The sequence below is a fragment of the Tursiops truncatus genome (assembly GCF_011762595.2).
Source record: "Tursiops truncatus isolate mTurTru1 chromosome Y unlocalized genomic scaffold, mTurTru1.mat.Y SUPER_Y_unloc_1, whole genome shotgun sequence".
Lineage (NCBI taxonomy): Eukaryota > Metazoa > Chordata > Mammalia > Artiodactyla > Delphinidae > Tursiops > Tursiops truncatus.
This window is the reverse complement of record NW_022983136.1, coordinates 1,567,303-1,587,427: the sequence shown is the minus strand read 5'-3', so window position 1 is coordinate 1,587,427 and position 20,125 is coordinate 1,567,303. Positions and strand designations below refer to the sequence as shown.

General features: G+C 45.5%; 1 protein-coding gene across 1 annotated transcript; it reads left to right on the top strand.

Annotated features, from left to right (window-relative positions):
- The first annotated feature begins 206 nt into the window (after nt 1–206).
- On the top strand, nt 207–3,148 carry LOC117310635 (testis-specific Y-encoded protein 8-like). The gene is made up of 8 exons (XM_073799781.1): nt 207–348; nt 396–439; nt 668–982; nt 1,590–1,667; nt 1,771–1,882; nt 1,980–2,125; nt 2,240–2,328; nt 2,969–3,148. The coding sequence occupies exons 1-8, from the start codon at nt 207–209 to the stop codon at nt 2,982–2,984; spliced, it is 942 nt and encodes a 313-aa protein (XP_073655882.1). The 3' UTR covers nt 2,985–3,148.
- Nucleotides 3,149–20,125: the final 16,977 nt, after the last annotated feature.

The following is a 20,125-nucleotide window of genomic DNA, read 5'->3' as shown; positions in this document are numbered from 1 at the left end:
AGGTATCACACGCACCCAGGCACCCCAGACGCAAGGCCGGAGGCCTCCCTGGAGGCGAGCTCCTTGTGGAACCTGGGCTGCTAAGTCCGGGGGACGGAAGGGGTGTTTTGGCGGACCCGGCAATACCGGAGACCGGCCTGTTTCCACAGGGCGAGGGGCGAGGCAGCCGAGGGTGACGCCCACTGTCCTCGCCCTGATTGGTCGTGATGGGGCCGAGCGGCCTGGGCGTGGCTTGGAGCTGCTTCCTGCCACCTGGACACGCATGCCTGGTGGCCAATGCTCCTGCGCATGCTTTTCAGCACTCTTCACCGCAGAGGCTCCTGGGAACGGTTCAGCCCGCAGCGAAGCGTGATTGTAGTTGCTGGGAGTGCGTGGTGCTCGGCGCACGTGCTGAGCTTCCAACTGCCGCACCTTCGCCGCTGCCCCAGCTCCGAGCCAGGTTCGCATGGGCAGTGAGGCGGGACCCGGGGTCGTCCTAGGTGTGGGAGGGGGTCCTCAGGAAGCAGGGGCCCGCGGGTCACCAGGTGTGGTGCGGGAGGTGGGTAGGGTGCTGGCCCTAGCTGATGGGTGGGGCGAGGAGGCCGCCATCTTTATCGGGGAGGTGGTGCGGCAATGCGCGGCCTTGTTGGAGGGAGAGGTGGCGCGGATCATGGAGGTGTTTTGGCAGCCTGTGGAGGACATGATGGAAGAGGTGGAGGTGGTGGCGGAGAAGCAGCAGCAGCAGGTGGTGGCGGAAGAGCAGGAGGAGAAGCCTCAGGAGCAGGGGCAGGAAGAGCCAGGGCCGTCCCCGAAGAGCGCGTCGCTGGAGGCGCTGGAGGCGCTGGAGGCGTTGAAGGTCTTGCAGTTACAGCTGGAGCCTGTGAATGCGGAGTGCAGCCGACAACTCTTTCGTCTCAAGGTCACAACACTTATGAGGCGGAAGCCTTATCTGGAACACAGAAGCACCATCATCCAGAGCATCCCTGGCTTCTGGGTCAAAGTTGTATCCTTAATTTTGTATTTGAGAGACCACGTTGTGGCCGGGCTAGTGCAAGGGGTACCTAACATAGCGGGCCGTTTGGGTACCAAAATGTATCCGTTGGATTGTGCATTGTGGGCACACTCAGGGAAATGTGATCCTGAAATTGTGGGGGCATGCTGATTTTCTGCATAGCAGGAAGTAAGACTAGGGCTTTAGTTGCAGAGGTCCAAAAAGGTATTGTCATTAGTGCCAGGGCCTCTTGAGACAAAAGAGTTGTCTTGTGCACAGGTTCTTCTTGGAATAACCATCAGGGAAAACGGAGGTGAGAGTGGGGAGTTATGAAAGCGCATCCTAGTTAGAGCCAGGAGTGTTTGCTGTGCGGAAGTAAGCTTGTTCTGTCCAGATGGAGATCAGGGCCTCCCTCTCAGAATTGGAGGCTCCCTGTTTTAGTGCACAGATATGCACACCCCGAGGGGCTCGTTGTTCCTTCATGCAGTCTGTATTGAAGAAATAGGACTAGATGCTAGTGGGGCCTTGAGATCAGACACTCCCAGGCCGCTGTCCAGGCTCGCTCTGTTCTCCCAGCCCTTTCACCTCCGGCATCTAGAGGCTCCTTGACGTAAAGCAGTTTGTGAACCACCCCCGGATGTCGGCCATGATTAGCACCCAAGATAAAGACATGCTTAGCTACATGACCAACTTGAAGGTCAGGCAGGGGAGGAGAGGGGAAATGATTTATCCCGGAAAGCAGGAAAGAGCAGGTGTGCTGGAGAGAGATTTCACCCTCCGCCTCCACTTTGTCCCGACAGGTGGAGGAGCTCGCAGATCCCAGTGATTATCGCAAGATCTTGTTGTTTTTCCGGAAGAACCCCTATTTCCAGAATGAGGTGGTTGTTAAGGAGTATCTCATTGAGGCCACTAGTAAGAGACAGCTCCCTGGATCGTGGGGGAGGGCAGATGGGGTGAGGTGAACTTGAAACGTGATTTAGGCCCTTGTCCCACGCTCCTTTTCCCACAGGATATAGGGCATCTCATCTCGCTCCAATTCAGTGGCACTGTCGTTTTGAAAAGGAGGTGTATAGCCGCAGGCACAACAACAGCGGCCTTAACTTCTTCAACTGGTTCTCTGACCACAGCTGTGTAGGATCTAGCAGGATTGCTGAGGTGGGGTGCCTCTGGGCCTCCTCAGCAATGGCGATGTTGTTCGGCTGGTCGGGGGGAGGGGTGTGGGCCTGGCCTGGCCTGGCCTGTACCGACCAGGCCCCTTTCCCCTACCAGATCATCGGCGAGGACCTGTGGCCCAATCCCCTGCGCTACTACCCGAGGGAGAAAGGCCCCACTGGGACAGGTCACCGAGAGGAGGACAGGTGGGTAAGGAGCCCAGGGGCTGGGCGCTGAAACGAGTAAGCTGGGTCGTTTATTTCACTCATGGAGGAGTTGAGGCTCAGAGGCATACAGTGACACCAGGGCGTGAGGGCGTCAGGGTGCGACAGCACGTCTGGAAAACTGCAGTGCAGGACTGGTTCTGACTAGGGAAGCTTTAGGCGAGTGAAGCAGCATGAGAGTCAAAGTCACTGAGATTCAAAGGTGCACGTCTCTGAACTGTCATTCCATGGCCATCAACCCCACCCTCAGGCCTCCTGTACCGCCCCCTTAAATTTGGGCTTGCCTCAGGTTCCCCCCACCACCTGGTTTCCACAAAGGTGTGTGAGACCCCTTTGTGCAAAGCCTTACCCCGCTGTCCCATCATTTTTTTCTGTTTTGATCATCACCGTCATCTTTTACTTTTCTTATGCATCTCCTTCACCTGCCATGGCTATTGTGAGAACAGTGGCCATTTTGCGTCGATTATGAAGAAAAGTTTCTAATATGCGGTTGGAGGAAATGTAAGAGATCACAGGGGATGTGACTCTGTCTCCTGGGCAGGGCCTTAAAAAGTTAAAGCGGTCTTTAGCATCGTTCAGAGAGGTTGGGTTATTATGTGTGTGCCTGTGTGTGTTTTCAAAGGCACTCCCGATCTTGAGATGCGTGTGATGGAGCATCGCCCTTGACCTAAGAAGCTGCTTTGGGTGAAGGCGAACGGTCAACGTGGTTGTCGTGCACACGAAGAAACGAAGAGAGGTCTGGTGGTGAGACGTACAGAGAGGGAGACACCAGTAAACCTGGAATAAAACCGGAAGATAAATAAGCAGCATCAGTTGTATGTGTTTGTGTGGTGTTTGTGCAGGGGCTCAGGGTAGACACATCAGCCCCAGGCAGGCTTCTCAGTTTGCTGCCTGGGAATTACCAGGCCATGGAGAGTTGTAGAGGTGGGGGGAAATCATACTTTGGGATTGCATCAGAGGATGCAGTTCTGCCTGTGGGATGGGGGTTGGGGAGGAAGGAGAAATAAGAGAAGGACTGGTTAACTGGGGCCTGTCATTTTTCCAAGGGAAATGCAGAAGTTCAAGGAAAGGGCCTGGTGAGCAAGGGCCTGAGATTGAAATGCTGGAAGTTGATTTTGTTGGATAGTGGTCCTCCATGTATCCTCCCTGTTGCATATCATCAGACACTTCAATGGGATACAACGGGGGGAAGCCTTAGCATTTAATTCACTGTTGGACCGGATGCCCTTCTAGTGCATATGAACACAGGGTCTTTTGCTGAGACAATTAGCCTCTCAGGGCTAGGGTTCCAGACAACATCTCAGGACATGGGGGTATAAGGTGTATGGAGGACATCTGAGGAGGTGAGGGAGACAGGGGTGGGAAGGCAGTGAGGATGTTAGTGTGCTCTGGCAAAGGTGACCAGGGGAAAAGGTAAGTTTGCTGAGAAACGGCTAAGCAAACAAAAACGGAGTCCCTCACATCTGAGTGAGCTCACGTGAACTCTGTTCTTTTTTCCGGGGGACTCAGTTTGGGTACAAAAGGGCACACGGGGAGAGGGGAGGGGGGGGGAGTGGGGAGTTGGGGATGTTAAACAGGGAAGTGCCAGGCCACCCAGCTGTGTGCTGTCTGTCCCGTGACGGCACAGTGGTTAATATCCCTATTTTCAGACAGGCTTAAGCCCTCTGCCCAAGGCCCGCTTCAGGCCAGGTCCCCAGAAAGTAAACATTTTTCTCATGAACAGTCTGGTAGAGGTGTCCCATCCTCGCTGAATGGCTGGGCACACCGTGTTTCAACCACAAAGGCACTGTCCTTCTTCTGGGGCCTTGCCAGCACTCTGTGCCCCTGAGGCCAATGGGAAGACCTAGAGCATACCGAGCTCACCCAGGAAGTGGTGAGCACTTCGGGTGCTCCTTGCCAAGTGGCTGGCTGCTTCCCAGAAGCACGTCTGTCTCTGGACCAGGCAAAGGATAGACTCTGCCACAAACGGAGCAGGGAATGTTCAATGTTTGTCCCCCCAGTGTTCTCTCTTCCCAGATACAGCGGTTCCAACACAGGCGTCCCTGAGGGTGGCATATTGACAGTACCATTTCCGTCCCACATGTTGAGCTGTTGCTCAACGACTTTTGGTAGAAGAGCCTTCTCCCAAAAGCCCCAGCTCGTTCCAGGACGAGGATTTGACAATCAAAGTTCATGGAGTCACGGATGTCCCCTTCAGAGTGCACTGAGTTAGATCGCCTGCTCAGTGTCAGGTTTTGTATTTGAACATCTACATCCCAGCTATGCCCCTTCTACAGTGGAGACATCCGAAGGTCTAGAAGGCAAGGCTTGGCCTTTGCCCGCTGCTGTCCCCACAACCACCCCACAGACACTGTAGAAACAGGTCTTCTAAGCTTCTCGCACTGTACACCTCAAGGAACCCTTGGGGCTTCCGCATGCTGGTCCCTGTCTTTCCTGGTGCTGGTAAAAATAAACTATGCTCTGATAACCCTGCAGTGGGAGTGGGACAGCATACTGGTGCGTGGTCTTAGGCAACCTCAGATGGGGCTTGTTCTAAGGACTCCAGGATATTTATCCACATCCAGAACATTTAGTAAGGTCTTGCAAAGGACTTAATCACCAAAGCAAAGGTTGGGACAGGCTCCCCCAACTCCTAACATCTCCTGCCAGTGCTTAGGTACCAAGGCTATGCTTAGGCCTGACCTGTCCTGGAGTGAAGCTGGGCAGACGTTCATGGATCAGGTAGCGGAACTGTAAACTGTGGACGGTTGACTTGATTGTCATTGTCTGGAGACTTGGCATGATGTGTGCCCCAGAGGCTATAGCTTACTGAGTTTCCTCCTGGGCTACAGAGCTTAGACGTAGGTGTGACCCGGTCTCTTAAGGGCTTTTTCACGTGGGGCCTAATATCTAGGTGCGAGTAGATTGAATGCACAGTTGCACACGTTGCCTGAGGTTTCCTTCCGTTGAACTTCAGGGCATGTGAGGCCCAGCAGATTACTGATCAATCTATGAGCATTCTGGCTCAATCACTCTGAGCCACGTTTGCGTTTCCTGGTCTCTGGACATGTTCGTGTTTTCCTCTGTCTGAATGAAGATGGTGTGTCCGTGTTGTGTTTGCCCATGATCTCACTCTGAGCGTGAGTTGGTGTTCCTTCCTCTGGCTTTGCCCATGCCTTCGTCTCTCTGATCTTCCACCCATGCCTGTGCCCATATGCACGCCTCTAGTGCCATAGCTGTCTCAGTCTGTTCATGTCCCTGTTTCGATACACGTGCTCTGGGGTGCTGTTACTCACTTACTTATTTGTTAAAGTTTGTGTCTCTGAGTTGGTCTGTGCCTGCGTTCCACCCTTTCCTCCATTCCTGCATCAAATGCTTCCACCACCTTGAACTGGGACTTTTTTGTGACTTCCGTTATCTTTGTGAGCAACAAGAAATGCTTTATTGCAGGTGGAGTTAGCAGTGACACACATTTGGAAACAGAGGAATAGGCATGCCCTTGTGGCAAATCACCAACAGACAAGAATATCTTGGTGGAGGTGAGAATATCAATTACGGCCCCCAGAGGGTGATGAGGACATTGAGGGAATGCATTTGCCAGGGAAGCTTCCAGGAGGAGAACGTTTGGGGTTGACTTGTTAGTGTTTTGTAAACACTAGTGCAGGAGTGAAGGAAGATGACTCTTATTCCTCCCCATTTTATTCTTGCGTTGGTCATTAAACTGACATTATGTGGGCACAATTTCTTCATGATTTTTAATAAAGCATCACCCGAACGATAGGAATTGGGGCTAGTCTTCCTGTGAAGAGAAAAGTTGTTAGAGAATCCTTGCCCTCGGTGACCTCCTATGACCCAGTGAGAGGGGGTGCATGAACAAAATACGGGCATACCGAATAGAAACTCGTGGACCAAGCACCTCACCCAGAGGATCAGGTGGTGCTGAAGGAAGGTGAGGGCTTCAGGAAGAGAGAGGTATGAGTAAAGGAAAGTTTGACGTGTAGATTCATGAGTTTTGCCATACCTGAAGAGTGTGAGGGGCATGATTTCTTGAAATACTTGTCCTGCCCCTTTCTCTCCTGTCTCCACCTGGGACTGCAAATACGTAAGCCTCGGATTGCTCAGTGGAGTCTGGCAAATAATCTAGGCTGTTACATTTTCTGCATCATTTTTGTTCTCTTTCTGCTCCTCAGCCAGGATGATTTCAATTAACCTGACTTTAGGTTTTGTGATTCTTCTGCCTGCTCAAACCTTCCTTTGAAGTCTCTACTGAAGGTGTTGATTCACATGCTGTGGTTTTTCAGCCCATAATTCCTATTTGTTTCTGCTTTAAATGTCTCTTTGTTGAGAGTCTCTATTTCGCTAGACCTTGGTCTCCTGGTTTCTTTTAGTTCTTGCTCCATCGTTTCCTTTGTCAGGTGAGCGTAGGTATGACTCTTGATTGAATGTCTGCCTACAGAGTTAAAGTACTTGGTTTCCTCATGCACAGTTTCTATTAATTTGCTTATCTGACCTGTGATGGGGCAAATACACACTTGTTTCATTGCATGCCTTGTAAGTGGTGTTGAAAACTGGAGATTTTGAAGTTTGGAATGCAGTAAATGGGGAGAAGGTTTTTCTCCCTCGTATTCATGTGTGGCTGCTGGTTGTAGTTGATCCTTTCTGTTACTGTGCCGAACTATTTTTGGTTAGACGGCTTTCTTTGCCGTGTGCTGTGTAGCCACTGGTGTTTCTGTTCCACTGCGTGGGTGGACACAACCGATTATTATTTTTTTAAACCGCTGGGGTGCTGGGTCAGGGGGTTTGGGGAGGTAGCAAGGAAACACAAATTTCAAAAACCACTCTCCTGGTCTCTGCAGATTACCTTGGGGCTGGGTGCACAGCTTCATCACCGTATACACCATTTTCATTTTCCCAAGTCGTCCCACCCAGTACACCTGGAGACTAAAGATCAGCCAGAGGTGAAAACTTAGGGTCTCCTCAAATCTCTTCTGAGCCAGTGAATGTGTGTGACCTTGTCTAGCAACACGGGGACGGGCAAATTTCTCCTTTACCCCTGTTGAGGTCCTTTTGGCTCCTAATAATTATGTGGACACAAGACAGATTAACAGGAAAAATAAATGAATTTAATTCATGTACACAGAGGTCTCAGAAATGGGACCGCCTGAAGTGACCAAAGCCCGCTGAATGTATCTAGTTTTGGACAAATAAATATTTTTGTACATTCGACAAAACAAAGAAGCCTGTGCTTGCTTGGGTAAGCAGCCTAATGAAGAAGTGTCAGCGTTCATTTATCCAGCTTTCTTAGCCTTGAATTTCCTAACTGTGGTGACAAGGATGCTTTCTAGCCTCCTGCCATAGGGAGGATACCGTCACATGGATTTAGTTCACACTTTGGGGGAAGGCAGGGGGCCAGAGTATTTTTGTTGTGGTTTTCAATCATTTCCCCTCACTGACTGTTTCCCTGGTAGCCTCCGTTCAAAATAATCAACGTGCCGGTGAGGCATATCTTGGGCGGCCCACTCTGAGCCCCAAGGATTCCCTCCTCTGCAACTTCCCTTGATGTTTCACAAAGAAAAGGCTAAGGTGATGGCTGTGGAGAGCAAAACTGGGTGAGTAGCTCAGTGCTAAGAGATCTGCAAAGGGAGAAAAGAACATAGGTTAGAATGAGGATGAAGAAAAACAGAAAAGAACAAATCAAATCAAAGTACATTTCCCCAAACCCTACCGAAACAGTTCCCCAGTCCTGGGAAGACATCAGTCCAATAAAACGGCTTTGCTTCATTTATGTGATGAAAGCATTTCCTTCACTTTTAATAAGTTGGAGACTATTTTTCCCATTTGATTTACGTAGAAGCAGGTATTTTCCACCGATGATTGCATAAGTTCATCCTCGCGGAGCAGTCAGGATGTCCAGAGCAAGTCCATTTTGGAGCACCACTGATGCTAGGCTGTTAACTTCTGACTGAAGTATTTTCACACTTTGCATAGGGGAACTGAACTCTTGTTCCACTACCATGGAGAGTTAAGATGGCTGTTCTAATTCATAACCTCCATAGCTTGGGAATAAGATCCTGAACAATGAAAAGAAGTTGGAGTTGTGATACCCAATGGATTGTCTATGACTTCCCTGCTGGCACCTTTATGGGACACAGTTTTATGAACAAAGGAGCCCAGGTTTGTAATTTGGCTGCATTTAGGGTGGAGTATTTGGTGACAGAAGGAGCCAGGTATCCAAGTCCCCATTGTCCTGACCGGTTAGGTGGACACCCTTTATATACTTTGCTGCCACCCAACATAAAAAGACCAGTGTGGTTTGCAGACAAGGTTACAACGGAACCTGCATCTCCAGGAACTGGAGTATTCCACGACCTTTGCCATTGGTAATGCTAGCATCCATACCCTCCATTTCCCGTGTGCTCCTGTCAATCTGTGAGAGCAGGACAGGTTGCAAAAGAGTTGGTACAGGAGGCCTGTGGTCTGGTTTGGGCAGCACTAAGGCTTGGTTCTGTGGCCAAGCGAGTCCAGATTTTTATAGTGGTCCACCCGTACATAGCTTATGGTAGTAGGCAGCTTAGTCATGGGAGCAGCCGTAGTACCCCAAGTTGTACGGAGGTGGCTTACGAGTCATCCAAAACATTTGTTGATTTGGCAGACGTTTGTACCAAGAATGGTAGCGCTAGAGCCACTTACAATCTTTTCCAGGGATTTGAAGATGCCACCTGTGGGGTCAAACCACAGAGTCTGAATGTACTGTTGGTCCCCGAGTGTCACTCGGGAAAGGCCGAGTATCATGTTTGTTCCAAAGCAAAGGGACAATTTTTCACCTGTTGGTCTTTATGTGGGCAAGGGAAAGTTCTTGCCCTTCCATGTAGGTTATGCAAGACCCAAATAACTCACCAGAAGGAGGGACACAGCAATGTTTTCTTAGACATGGGTGCCATACCTTGTCATTTATCTGCCTTCCATACTTGGTCCACCAGATGTTCACATCGGCAGAAACAGAAACAGTTCAGGTCCTTTAGCAGTATCTAGAGGCCGGCATGACCAGCAGTCAGATCAGTTAGGCCAGGGGCTGGTAAACTGGCATAAGCAAGTGTTTGGTTGGTACTCTTTGCATTGAAAAAGTAAAGGTTAATAAGAGCCTTTACAATAGGTTGTAAAGGGGCGCACAGTGAGTATTTGGAGAGGGGCAGTAGGATAGATAGAGACCAGCTAACTCTCCAGTCAGCCTTTTAGCAAGAGACTAACAAATGTAGGAGGACCTTCAAGATGCTGGAGCAGTGAGACGTGGAGATCGCCTTCCTCCCCACAGATACACCAGAAATACATCTACACGTGGAACAACTCCTACAGAACACCTACTGAACGCTGGCAGAAGACCTCAGACCTCCCAAAAGGCAAGAAACCCCCCACGTACCTTGGTAGGGCAAAAGAAAAAAGAAAACACAGAGACAAAGGAATAGGGACGGGACCTGCGTCACGGGGAGGGAGCTGTGAAGGAGGAAAAGTTTCCACACGCTAGGAAGCCCCTTCACTGGTGGAGACGGGGGATGGGGCGTGGGGGTGGGTGGGGATATAGAGGGGCGGTGTGGGGGTGGGGTTGGCGGGGGAGAAGCTTCGGATCCATGAAGGAGAGGGCAGTAATAGGGGTGCAGAGGGCAAAGCGGAGAGATTCCCGCACAGAGGCTCGGTGCAGACCAGCACTCACCAGCCGGAGACGCTTGCCTGCTCAGCCACTGGGGCGGGCGGGGGCTGGGAACCGAGGCTCGGGCTTCGGAGGGCAGGTCCCAGGGAGAGGACTGGGGTTGGCTGCGTGAACACAGCCTGAAGGGGGCTAGTGCGCCACAGCTAGCCGGGAGGGAGTCCAGGGAAAAGTCTGGAGATAACTGTAGACTTGGGGTGTGCTGTATGCGACTACTAGTTTATGATTTTAATGTGTATCCTAGTACAGTTTTAGCCCTTGGTATCATTGGTGGATTTGTTTATTGGTTTGGTTGCTCTCTTCTTTTTTTCCGTGTATTACTTTTTTATTATTTTTAATTTTTTTATTTTAATAATATTTTTAATTTTTTATTTTAATAACTCTAATATATTTTATATTTTCTTTCTTCTTTATGTCCCTTTTCTTCTTTTGAGCCGTGTGGCTGGCAGGGTCTTGGTGCCCCAGCCGGGTGTCAGGCCTGAGCCTCTGAGGTGGGAGGGCCGAGTTCAAAACATTGGACCTCCAGCGACCACCCGGCCCCACGTAATATCAATCAGTGAGAGCTCTTCCAGAGATTTCTGACTCCCTGCTAAGACCCAGCTCCACTCAACGAGCAGCAAGCTCCAGGGCTGGACGCCCCATGCCAAACATCTAGCAAGATAGGACCACAACCCCACCCATTAGCAGAGAGGCTGCCTAAAATCATAATAAGTTCACAGACACCTCAAAACACACCACCAGATGCGGCCCCGCCCACCAGAAAGACAAGATCCAGCCTCATCCACCAGAACACAGGCACCAGTCCCTCCACTGTGAAGCCTACACAACCCACTGAACCAACCTTACCCACTGGGGGCAGACACCAGAAGCAATGGGAACTATGAACCTGCAGCCTGAGAAAACGAGACCCCCAAACACAGTAAGATAAGCAAAATGAGAAGACAGAGACATACACAGCAGATGAAGGAGCAAAGTAAAACCCCACCAGACCAAACAAATGAAGAGGGAATAGGCAGTCAACCTGACAAAGAACTCAGAGAAACGACAGTAAAGATGATCCAAGATCTTGGAAATAGAATGGAGAAAATACAAGAAACCTTTAACAAGGACCTAGGAGAACTAAAGTGCAAGCAAACAATGATGAACAACACAATAAATGAAACTGAAAATTCTCTAGAAGGAATCAATAGCAGAATAACTGAGGCAGAAGAACGGAGAAGTGACCTGGAAGATAAAATAGTGGAAATAACTGCCACAGAGCAGAATAAAGAAAAAAGAATGAAAAGAATTGAGGACAGTCTCAGAGACCTCTGGGACAACATTAAACGCACCAACATTCGAATTATATGGGTCCCAGAACAAGAAGAGAAAAAGAAAGGGACTGAGAAAATATTTGAAGAGATTATAGTTGAAAACGTCCCTAATATGGGAAAGGAAATAGTCAAGTCCAGGGAGCGCAGAGAGTCCCAGATAGGATAAATCCAAGGAGAAAAAACGCCAAGACACATATTAATCAAACTATCAAAAAAGAAATACAAAGAAAAAAATATTAAAACAGCAAGGGAAAAGCAGCAAATAACATACAAGGGAATCCCTGTCAGGTTAACAGCTGACCTTTCAGCAGAAACTCTGCAAGGCAGAAGGGAGTGGCAGGACATATTTAAAGTGATGAAAGGGAAAAAACTACAATTGAGATTACTCTACCCAGCAAGGATCTCATTCGATTCGACGGAGAAATTAAAACCTTTACAGACAAGCAAAAGCTAACAGAATTCAGCACCACCAAACCAGCTTTACAACGAATGATAAAGGAACTTCTCTAGGCAGGAAACACAAGAGAAGGAAAAGACCTACAATAACAAACCCAAAACAATTAAGAAAATGGTAACAGGAACACACATATCGATAAGTACCTTAAATGTAAATGGATTAAATGCTCTAATCAAAAGACACAGACTGGCTGAATGGATACGAAAACAAGACCCGTATATATGCTGTCTTTACAAGAGACCCGCTTCAGACCTAGGGACACAGACAGACTGAAAGTGAGGGGATGGAAAAAGATATTCCACGCAAATGGAAAGCAAAAGAAAGCTGGAGTAGGAATTCTCATGTCACACAAAATAGACTTTAAAATAAAGACTATTTTTCTTTCAGTAAAGTTACATGTACCTTTATTATATTAATATATACACTACCAAATGTAAAATAAAGACGATTACCAGAGACAAAGAAGAACACTACCTAGTGATCAATCCAAGAGGAAGATATAACAGTTGTAAATATTTACGCACCCAACATAGGAGCACCTCAAAACCTAAGGCAAACGTTAACAGCCATGAAAGGGGAAATTGACAGTAACAGAGGACAGGCATCTGTGTTCCTCCCAATCCCCCTAGTCTGTTCTAATGGCAGGTAACTAAGATCACTGGGGCACAAGACCATCTGATTTAGAACATTTAGGAGGCTCCTTTTGTCTCTATTAGGGATCTTTACCAGCATGCACCTCTGAAAAAGGAATTTTTTTAGGCAGAAAACACTCATTGGAAATACAGTTCACCCAGTTGGCCTATTATATCCTATAGTATTTTCTTACACGGAAACAGGCAAAGAGTACCTGAAATGCTCACCAAGCAATAAAATAAGACTTCCACTATCTTTCTGATTGAAACTTTGTATTTTCATAAAACTGTACAGCCCAGGAGACCTGTGAGGACAAATACAAACTATGAATAACGGGCTTAATTCTCCTCCATTAAATAATAAGGAGAGAGGTTTCCACCTCTGCCTTTTGCTCAGAGCAATTATTTTAGAAAACTTGTCGTTAAGTACTCTCTCCTCTTTTTGAAATGTGTATAAATCTTTCCGATGGGACTTTTCTCAGCTTTGTGACCCAGAAGTGTCCTTCTCAAGGACCTGGGGACTATCTCTTTGAAACAAAACCAGGAAGGGAGAGGGAGCCCATCTCCCAGGCTCTGTGGGAGGTGAGGGGCTGAGCTTCTGTAGGCTCCTGGCCCCAACCTGCAAACCTACCTCTCGTCACAAAGACAGGAGCGGTTCGTCTTTCCTCTGGACGAAGCTGATTAGCTACCACAGACGGTCCCTGCAATTCGCAGGTCAACTCAGGATGGCTGTGTATGTGTATAGTACACGCTGCTGCCAGGTCTTGCTGAGGCCTAGTCAGTGCTCATCTTGAGAACATTCACAGAAGGAGCTCTAGCTGCCTGACCACATAAAAGGGTGAGATTTTCCTTCTGTCTTTGCCTCTCTTGGCGAATTCCCTGTGGTGTGCACCACATTCTGATTTAACGCTTATCTGATGATAAAACTGCTGTCTTTCTCTTCTGCTTTGTGGAGAGGTTTGCTGGGGGTTGGGAGGAGATTTGCGTTTTAAGTATATTTCCCAAATGAACCTCAAATCCTTTGTGGAATAGGAATAGGAAACATAAGCTACTATATACATAAGCACTGACTATACCTACGTACACTCGGGTATTCTTTGTAAGAGTCAAAATCATATTTATTGCTAATTTCATTTTTATCTACTGCAGTGAAAACTACGTTAAATTTTTATAACATATGCTATTCATTAAATTCCCACTGGCTATGGCATCTATTCTCTAGGCTACAAAAAAATTCTATGGTAATTTATTGACAAATAAAAGTGTGGAGCAAATGTATTACGTATTTGACACTAATGGAACTATTATTCCCTGTTCATCACACAAACGCATCCCAGGAACTCCACCATCTGATTTCTAGGGTTTCCAGGAGCTTATCCTGGTTAATTACGTTCACAAATTGTGCTTCCATCTGTGCCTTTAATATAGATTTAGAAAAAAATAGCTCTATTATAAATCTTCAGGGGCTTCCCTGGTGGCGCAGTGGTTGGGAGTCCGCCTGCCGATGCAGGGGACGCAGGTTCGTGCTCCAGTCCGGGAGGATCCCACATGCCGCGGAGCGGCTGGGCCCGTGAGCCATGGCCGCTGAGCCTGCGCGTCCGGAGCCTGTGCCCCGCAACGGGAGAGGCCACAACAGTGAGAGGCCCGCGTACCGCAAACAAACAAACAAACATGCTACAAGCAAAGGAGAAATACCTTCAAAATGATGGAGTTAATTCATCCATTTGTTCCCTTATTTTAAAATATGTATAAAGGTTACTAGGTATTAGGTATAACGAGAGGAAATGTCTCCTGTCCTCAGAGTGAGCACAGTTCCTTGGGGGCAAAGGCAACCTCTAAAGTGTCAACTAAAATTGATGTGATCTATGGGAAGTAGAGGAAGAAACCAGCCTGGTTCAGTGAGGGAAGCCTGTGCAATTTCAGATGGAATAATTTTGAAGTGACCCTAACAGTATGAAGTGGTTTTACTTGAACAGAAGAGAGGGACGACCCTCTCTATTAACATTCTATTTTTACAATACCAACAGAAATGTAAACTAGGTTATTTCTAGTACTGCTCTGACAGACAGTCTTATTCTGAGGGTTCCATATTGACTTGCGCTTCAACTCCTGTCTTCAAGGCTCTCTGGGGAGGGGGCGTGCTCACCGTGCCCGGGGGATGCCCCCAGATGTGGGACCACCCGGCTCTTCCATCTTCCTTGGGAAAGCCTGGCCTTCACCCCAGAATCCCACACTGTTCAGAGACTTTGTGCTCATTAACTTCTTTTTTTTTTTTTTTTTTTTTTTTAACATCTTTATTGGGGTATAATTGCTTTACAATGGTGTGTTAGTTTCTGCTTTATAACAAAGTGAATCAGTCATACATAAACATATGTTCCCATATGTCTTCCCTGTTGTGTCTCCCTCCCTCCCACCCTCCCCATCCCACCCCTCCAGGCTGTCACAAAGCACCGAGCCAATATCCCTGTGCCATGCGGCTGCTTCCCACTAACTATCTACCTTACTGCGTTTGTTAGCGTGTATATGCCCATGACTCTCTCTCGCCCTGTCACAGCTCACCCTTCCCCCTCCCCATAACCTCAAGTCCGTTCTCTAAGAGGTCTGCGTCTTTATTCCTGCTTTACCCCTAGGTTCTTCATGACATTTTTTTCTTAAATTCCATATATATGTGTTAGCATACGGTATTTGTCTTTTTCTTTCTGACTTACTTCACTCTGTATGACAGACTCTAGGTCTATCCACCTCATTACAAATAGGTCAATTTCGTTTCTTTTTATGGCTGAGTAATATTCCATTGTATATATGTGCCACATCTTCTTTATCCATTCATCCGATGACGGGCACTTAGGTTGTTTCCATCTCCGGGCTATTGTAAATAGAGCTGCAATGAACATTTTGGTACATGACTCTTTTTGAATTTTGGTTTTCTCAGGGTATATGCCCAGTAGTGGGATTGCTGGGTCATATGGTAGTTCTATTTGTAGTTTTTTAAGGAACCTCCATACTGTTCTCCATAGTGGCTGAACCAATTCACATTCCCACCAGCAGTGCAAGAGTGTTCCCTTTGCTCCACACCCTCTCCAGCATTTATTGTTTCTAGATTTTTTGATGATGGCCATTCTGACTGGTGTGAGATGATATCTCATTGTGGTTTTGATTTGCATTTCTCTAATGATTAATGATGTTGAGCATTCTTTCATGTGTTTGTTGGCAGTCTGTATATCTTCTTTGGAGAAATGTCTATTTAGGTCTTCTGCCCATTTTTGGATTGGGTTGTTTGTTTTCTTGTTATTGAGCTGCATGAGCTGCTTGTAAATTTTGGAGATTAATCCTTTGTCGGTTGCTTCATTTGCAAATATTTTCTCCCATTCTGAGGGTTGTCTTTTGGTCTTGTTTATGGTTTCCTTTGCTGTGCAAAAGCTTTGAAGTTTCATTAGGTCCCATTTGTTTATTTTTGTTTTTATTTCCATTACTCTAGGAGGTGGGTCAGAAAGGATCTTGCTTTGATTTATGTCATAGAGTGTTCTGCCTATGTTTTCCTCTAAGAGTTTGATAGTTTCTGGCCTTACATTTAGGTCTTTAATCCATTTTGAGCTTATTTTTGTGTATGGTGTTAGGGAGTGATCTAATCTCATACTTTTACATGTGCCTGTCCAGTTTTCCCAGCACCACTTATTGAAGAGGCTGTCCTTTCTCCATTGTACATTACTGCCACCTTTATCAAAGATAAGGTGTCCATATGTGCATGGGTTTATCTCTGGGCTTTCTATCCTGTTCCATTGATCTATCTTTCTGTTTTTGTGCCAGTACCATACCGTCTTGATGACTGTAGCTTTGTAGTATAGTCTGAAGTCAGGGAGCCTGATTCCTCCAGTTCCTTCTTTCGTTCTCAAGATTGCTTTGGCTATTCGGGGTCTTTTGTGTTTCCATACAAATTGTGAAATTTTTTGTTCTAGTTCTGTGAAAAATGCCAGTGGTAGTTTGATAGGGATTGCATTGAATCTATAGATTGCTTTGGGTAGTAGAGTCATTTTCACAATGTTGATTCTTCCAATCCAAGAACATGGTATATCTCTCCATCTATTTATATCATCTTTAATTTCTTTCATCAGTGTCTTATAATTTTCTGCATACAGGTCTTTTGTCTCCTTAGGTAGGTTTATTCCTAGATATTTTATTCTTTTTGTTGCAATGGTAAATGGGAGTGTTTTCTTGATTTCACTTTCAGATTTTTCATCATTAGTATATAGGAATGCCAGAGATTTCTGTGCATTAATTTTGTATCCTGCCACTTTACCAAATTCATTGATTAGCTCTAGTAGTTTTCTGGTAGCATCTTTAGGGTTCTCTATGTATAGGATCATGTCATCTGCAAAGAGTGACAGCTTTACTTCTTCTTTTCCAATTTGGATTCCTTTTATTTCCTTTTCTTCTCTGATTGCTGTGGCTAAAACTTCCAAAACAATGTTGAATAATAGTGGTGAGAGTGGGCAACCTTGTCTTGTTCCTGATCTTAGTGGAAATGCTTTCAGTTTTTCACCATTGAGGATGATGTTTGCTGTGGGCTTGTCATATATGGCCTTTATTATGTTGAGGAAAGTTCCCTCTATGCCTACTTTCTGCAGGGTTTTTATCATAAATGGGTGTTGAATTTTGTCAAAAGCTTTCTCTGCATCTATTGAGATGATCATATGGTTTTTCTCCTTCAATTTGTTAATATGGTTTATCACATTGATAGATTTGCGTATATTGAAGAATCCTTGCATTCCTGGAATAAACCCCACTTGATCATGGTGTATGATCCTTTTAATGTGCTGTTGGATTCTGTTTGCTAGTATTTTGTTGAGGATTTTTGCATCTATGTTCATCAGTGATATTGGCCTGTAGTTTTCTTTCTTTGTGACATCCTTGTCTGGTTTTGGTATCAAGGTGATGGTGGCCTCGTAGAAGGAGTTAGGGAGTGGTCCTCCCTCTGCTATATTTTGGAAGAGTTTGAGAAGGATAGGTGTTAGCTCTTCTCTAAATGTTTGATAGAATTCGCCTGTGAAGCCATCTGGTCCTGGGCTTTTCTTTGTTGGAAGATTTTTAATCACAGTTTCAATTTCAGTGCTTGTGATTGGTCTGTTCATATTTTCTATTTCTTCCTGATTCAGTCTTGGCAGGTTGTGCATTTCTAAGAATTTGTCCATTTCTTCCAGATTGTCCATTTTATTGGCATAGAGTTGCTTGTAGTAATCTCTCATGATCTCTTTTATCTCTGCAGTGTCAGTTGTTACCTCTCCTTTTTCATTTCTAATTCTATTGATTTGAGTGTTCTCCCTTTTTTTCTTGATGAGTCTGGCTAGTGGTTTATCTATTTTGTTTATCTTCTCAAAGAACCAGCTTTTAGTTTTATTGATCTTTGCTATTGTTTCCTTCATTTCTTTTTCATTTATTTCTGATCTGATTTTTATGATTTCTTTCCTTCTGCTAGCTCTGGGGTTTTTTTGTTCTTCTTTCTCTAATTGCTTGAGGTGCAAGGTTAGGTTGTTTATTCGAGATGTTTCCTGCTTCTTAAGGTGGGCTTGTATTGCTATAAACTTCCCCCTTAGAACTGCTTTTGCTGCATCCCACAGGTTTTGGGTCGTTGTGTCTCCATTGTCATTTGTTTCTAGGTATTTTTTGATTTCCTCTTTGATTTCTTCAGTGATCTCTTCATTATTAAGTAGTGTATTGTTTAGCCTCCATGTGTTTGTATTTTTTACAGATCTTTTCCTGTAATTGATATTTAGTCTCATGGCGTTGTGGTCAGAAAAGATACTTGATACAATTTCAATTTTCTTAAATTTACCAAGGCTTGATTTGTGACCTAAGATATGATCTATCCTGGAGAATGTTCCATGAGCACTTGAGAAAAATGTGTATTCTGTTGTTTTTGGATGGAGTGTCCTATAAATATCAATTAAGTCCATCTTGTTTAATGTATCATTTAAAGCTTGTGTTTCCTTATTTATTTTCAGTTTGGATGATCTGTCCATGGGTGAAAGTGGGGTGTTTAAGTCCCCTACTATGAATGTGTTACTGTCGATTTCCCCTTTTATGGCTGTTAGTATTTGCCTTATGTATTGAGGTGCTCCTATGTTGGGTGCATAAATATTTACAATTGTTATATCTTCTTCTTGGATCGATCCCTTGATCATTATGTAGTGTCCTTCTTTGTCTCTTTTAATAGTCCTTATTTTAAAGTCTATTTTGTCTGATATGAGAATTGCTACTCCAGCTTTCTTTTGGTTTCCATTTGCATGGAATATCTTTTTCCATCCCCTTACTTTCAGTCTGTATGTGTCTCTAGGTCTGAAGTGGGTCTCTTGTAGACAGCATATATAAGGGTCTTGTTTTTGTATCCATTCAGCTAATCTGTGTCTTTTGGTGGGAGCATTTAGTCCATTTACATTTAAGGTAATTATCGATATGTATGTTCCTATCCCCATTTTCTAAATTGTTTTGGGTTCGTTATTATAGGTCTTTTCCTTCTCTTGTGTTTCTTCCCTAGAGAAGATCCTTTAGCATTTGTTGTAAAGCTGGTTTGGTGGTGCTGAACTCTCTCAGCTTTTGCTTGTCTGTAAAGGTTTTCATTTCTCCATCAAATCTGAATGAGATCCTTGCTGGGTAGAGTAGTCTTGGCTGCATGTTTTTCTCCTTCATCACTTTCAGTATGTCCTGCCACTCCCTTCTGGCTTGTAGGGTTTCTGCTGAGAGATCAGCTGTTAACCTTATGGGGATTCCCTTATGTGTTATTTGTTGTTTTTCCCTTGCTGCTTTTAATATGCTTTCTTTGTATTTAATTTTTGACAGTTTGATTAATATGTGTCTTGGCGTATTTCTCCTTGTATTTATCTTGTATGGGACTCTCTGTGCTTCCTGGACTTGATTAACTATTTCCTTTCCCATATTAGGGAAGTTTTCAACTAGAATCTCTTCAAATATTTTCTCAGTCCCTTTCTTTTTCTCTTCTTCTTCTGGAACCCCTATAATTCGAATGTTGGTGCGTTTAATGTTGTCCCAGAGGTCTCTGAGACTGTCCTCAGTTCTTTTCATTCTTTTTTCTTTATTCTGCTCTGCAGTAGTTATTTCCACTATTTTATCTTCCAGGTCACTTATCCGTTCTTCTGCCTCCGTTATTCTGCTATTGATCCCATCTAGAGTACTTTTAATTTCATTTATCGTGTTGTTCATCGTTGCTTGTTTCATCTTTAGTTCTTCTAGGTCCTTGTTAACTGATTCTTGCATTTTGTCCAATCTATTGTCCATTCTATCTCCAAGATTTCGGATCAACCTTACTATCATTATTCTGAATTCTCTTTCAGGTAGACTGCCTATTTCCTCTTCATTTGTTAGGTCTGGTGCATTTTTATCTTGCTCCTTTATCTGCTGTGTGTTTTTCTGTCTTCTCATTTTGCTTATCTTACTGTGTTTGGGGTCTCCTTTTTGCAGGCTGCAGGTTTGTAGTTCCTCCTGTTTTTGATGTCTGTCTCCAGTGGCTAAGGTTGGTTCAGTGGGTTGTGTAGGCTTCCTGGTGGAAGGGACTAGTGCCTGTGTTGTGGTGGATGAGGCTGGATCTTGTCTCTCTAGTGGGCAGGTTCACGTCTGGTGGTGTGTTTGGGGGTGTCTGTGGCCTTATTATGATTTTAGGCAGCCTCTCTGCTAATGGGTGGGG

Excerpts from the sequence above, each read along its gene's own strand:
- LOC117310635 (XM_073799781.1), top strand. The coding sequence starts at position 207 with ATGGGGCCGAGCGGCCTGGGCGTGGCTTGGAGCTGCTTCCTGCCACCT. Across the intron at positions 1,668-1,770 it reads GCTACATGACCAACTTGAAG|GTGGAGGAGCTCGCAGATCC; the intron begins GTCAGGCAGGGG and ends TTGTCCCGACAG. Across the intron at positions 1,883-1,979 it reads GTATCTCATTGAGGCCACTA|GATATAGGGCATCTCATCTC; the intron begins GTAAGAGACAGC and ends CTTTTCCCACAG.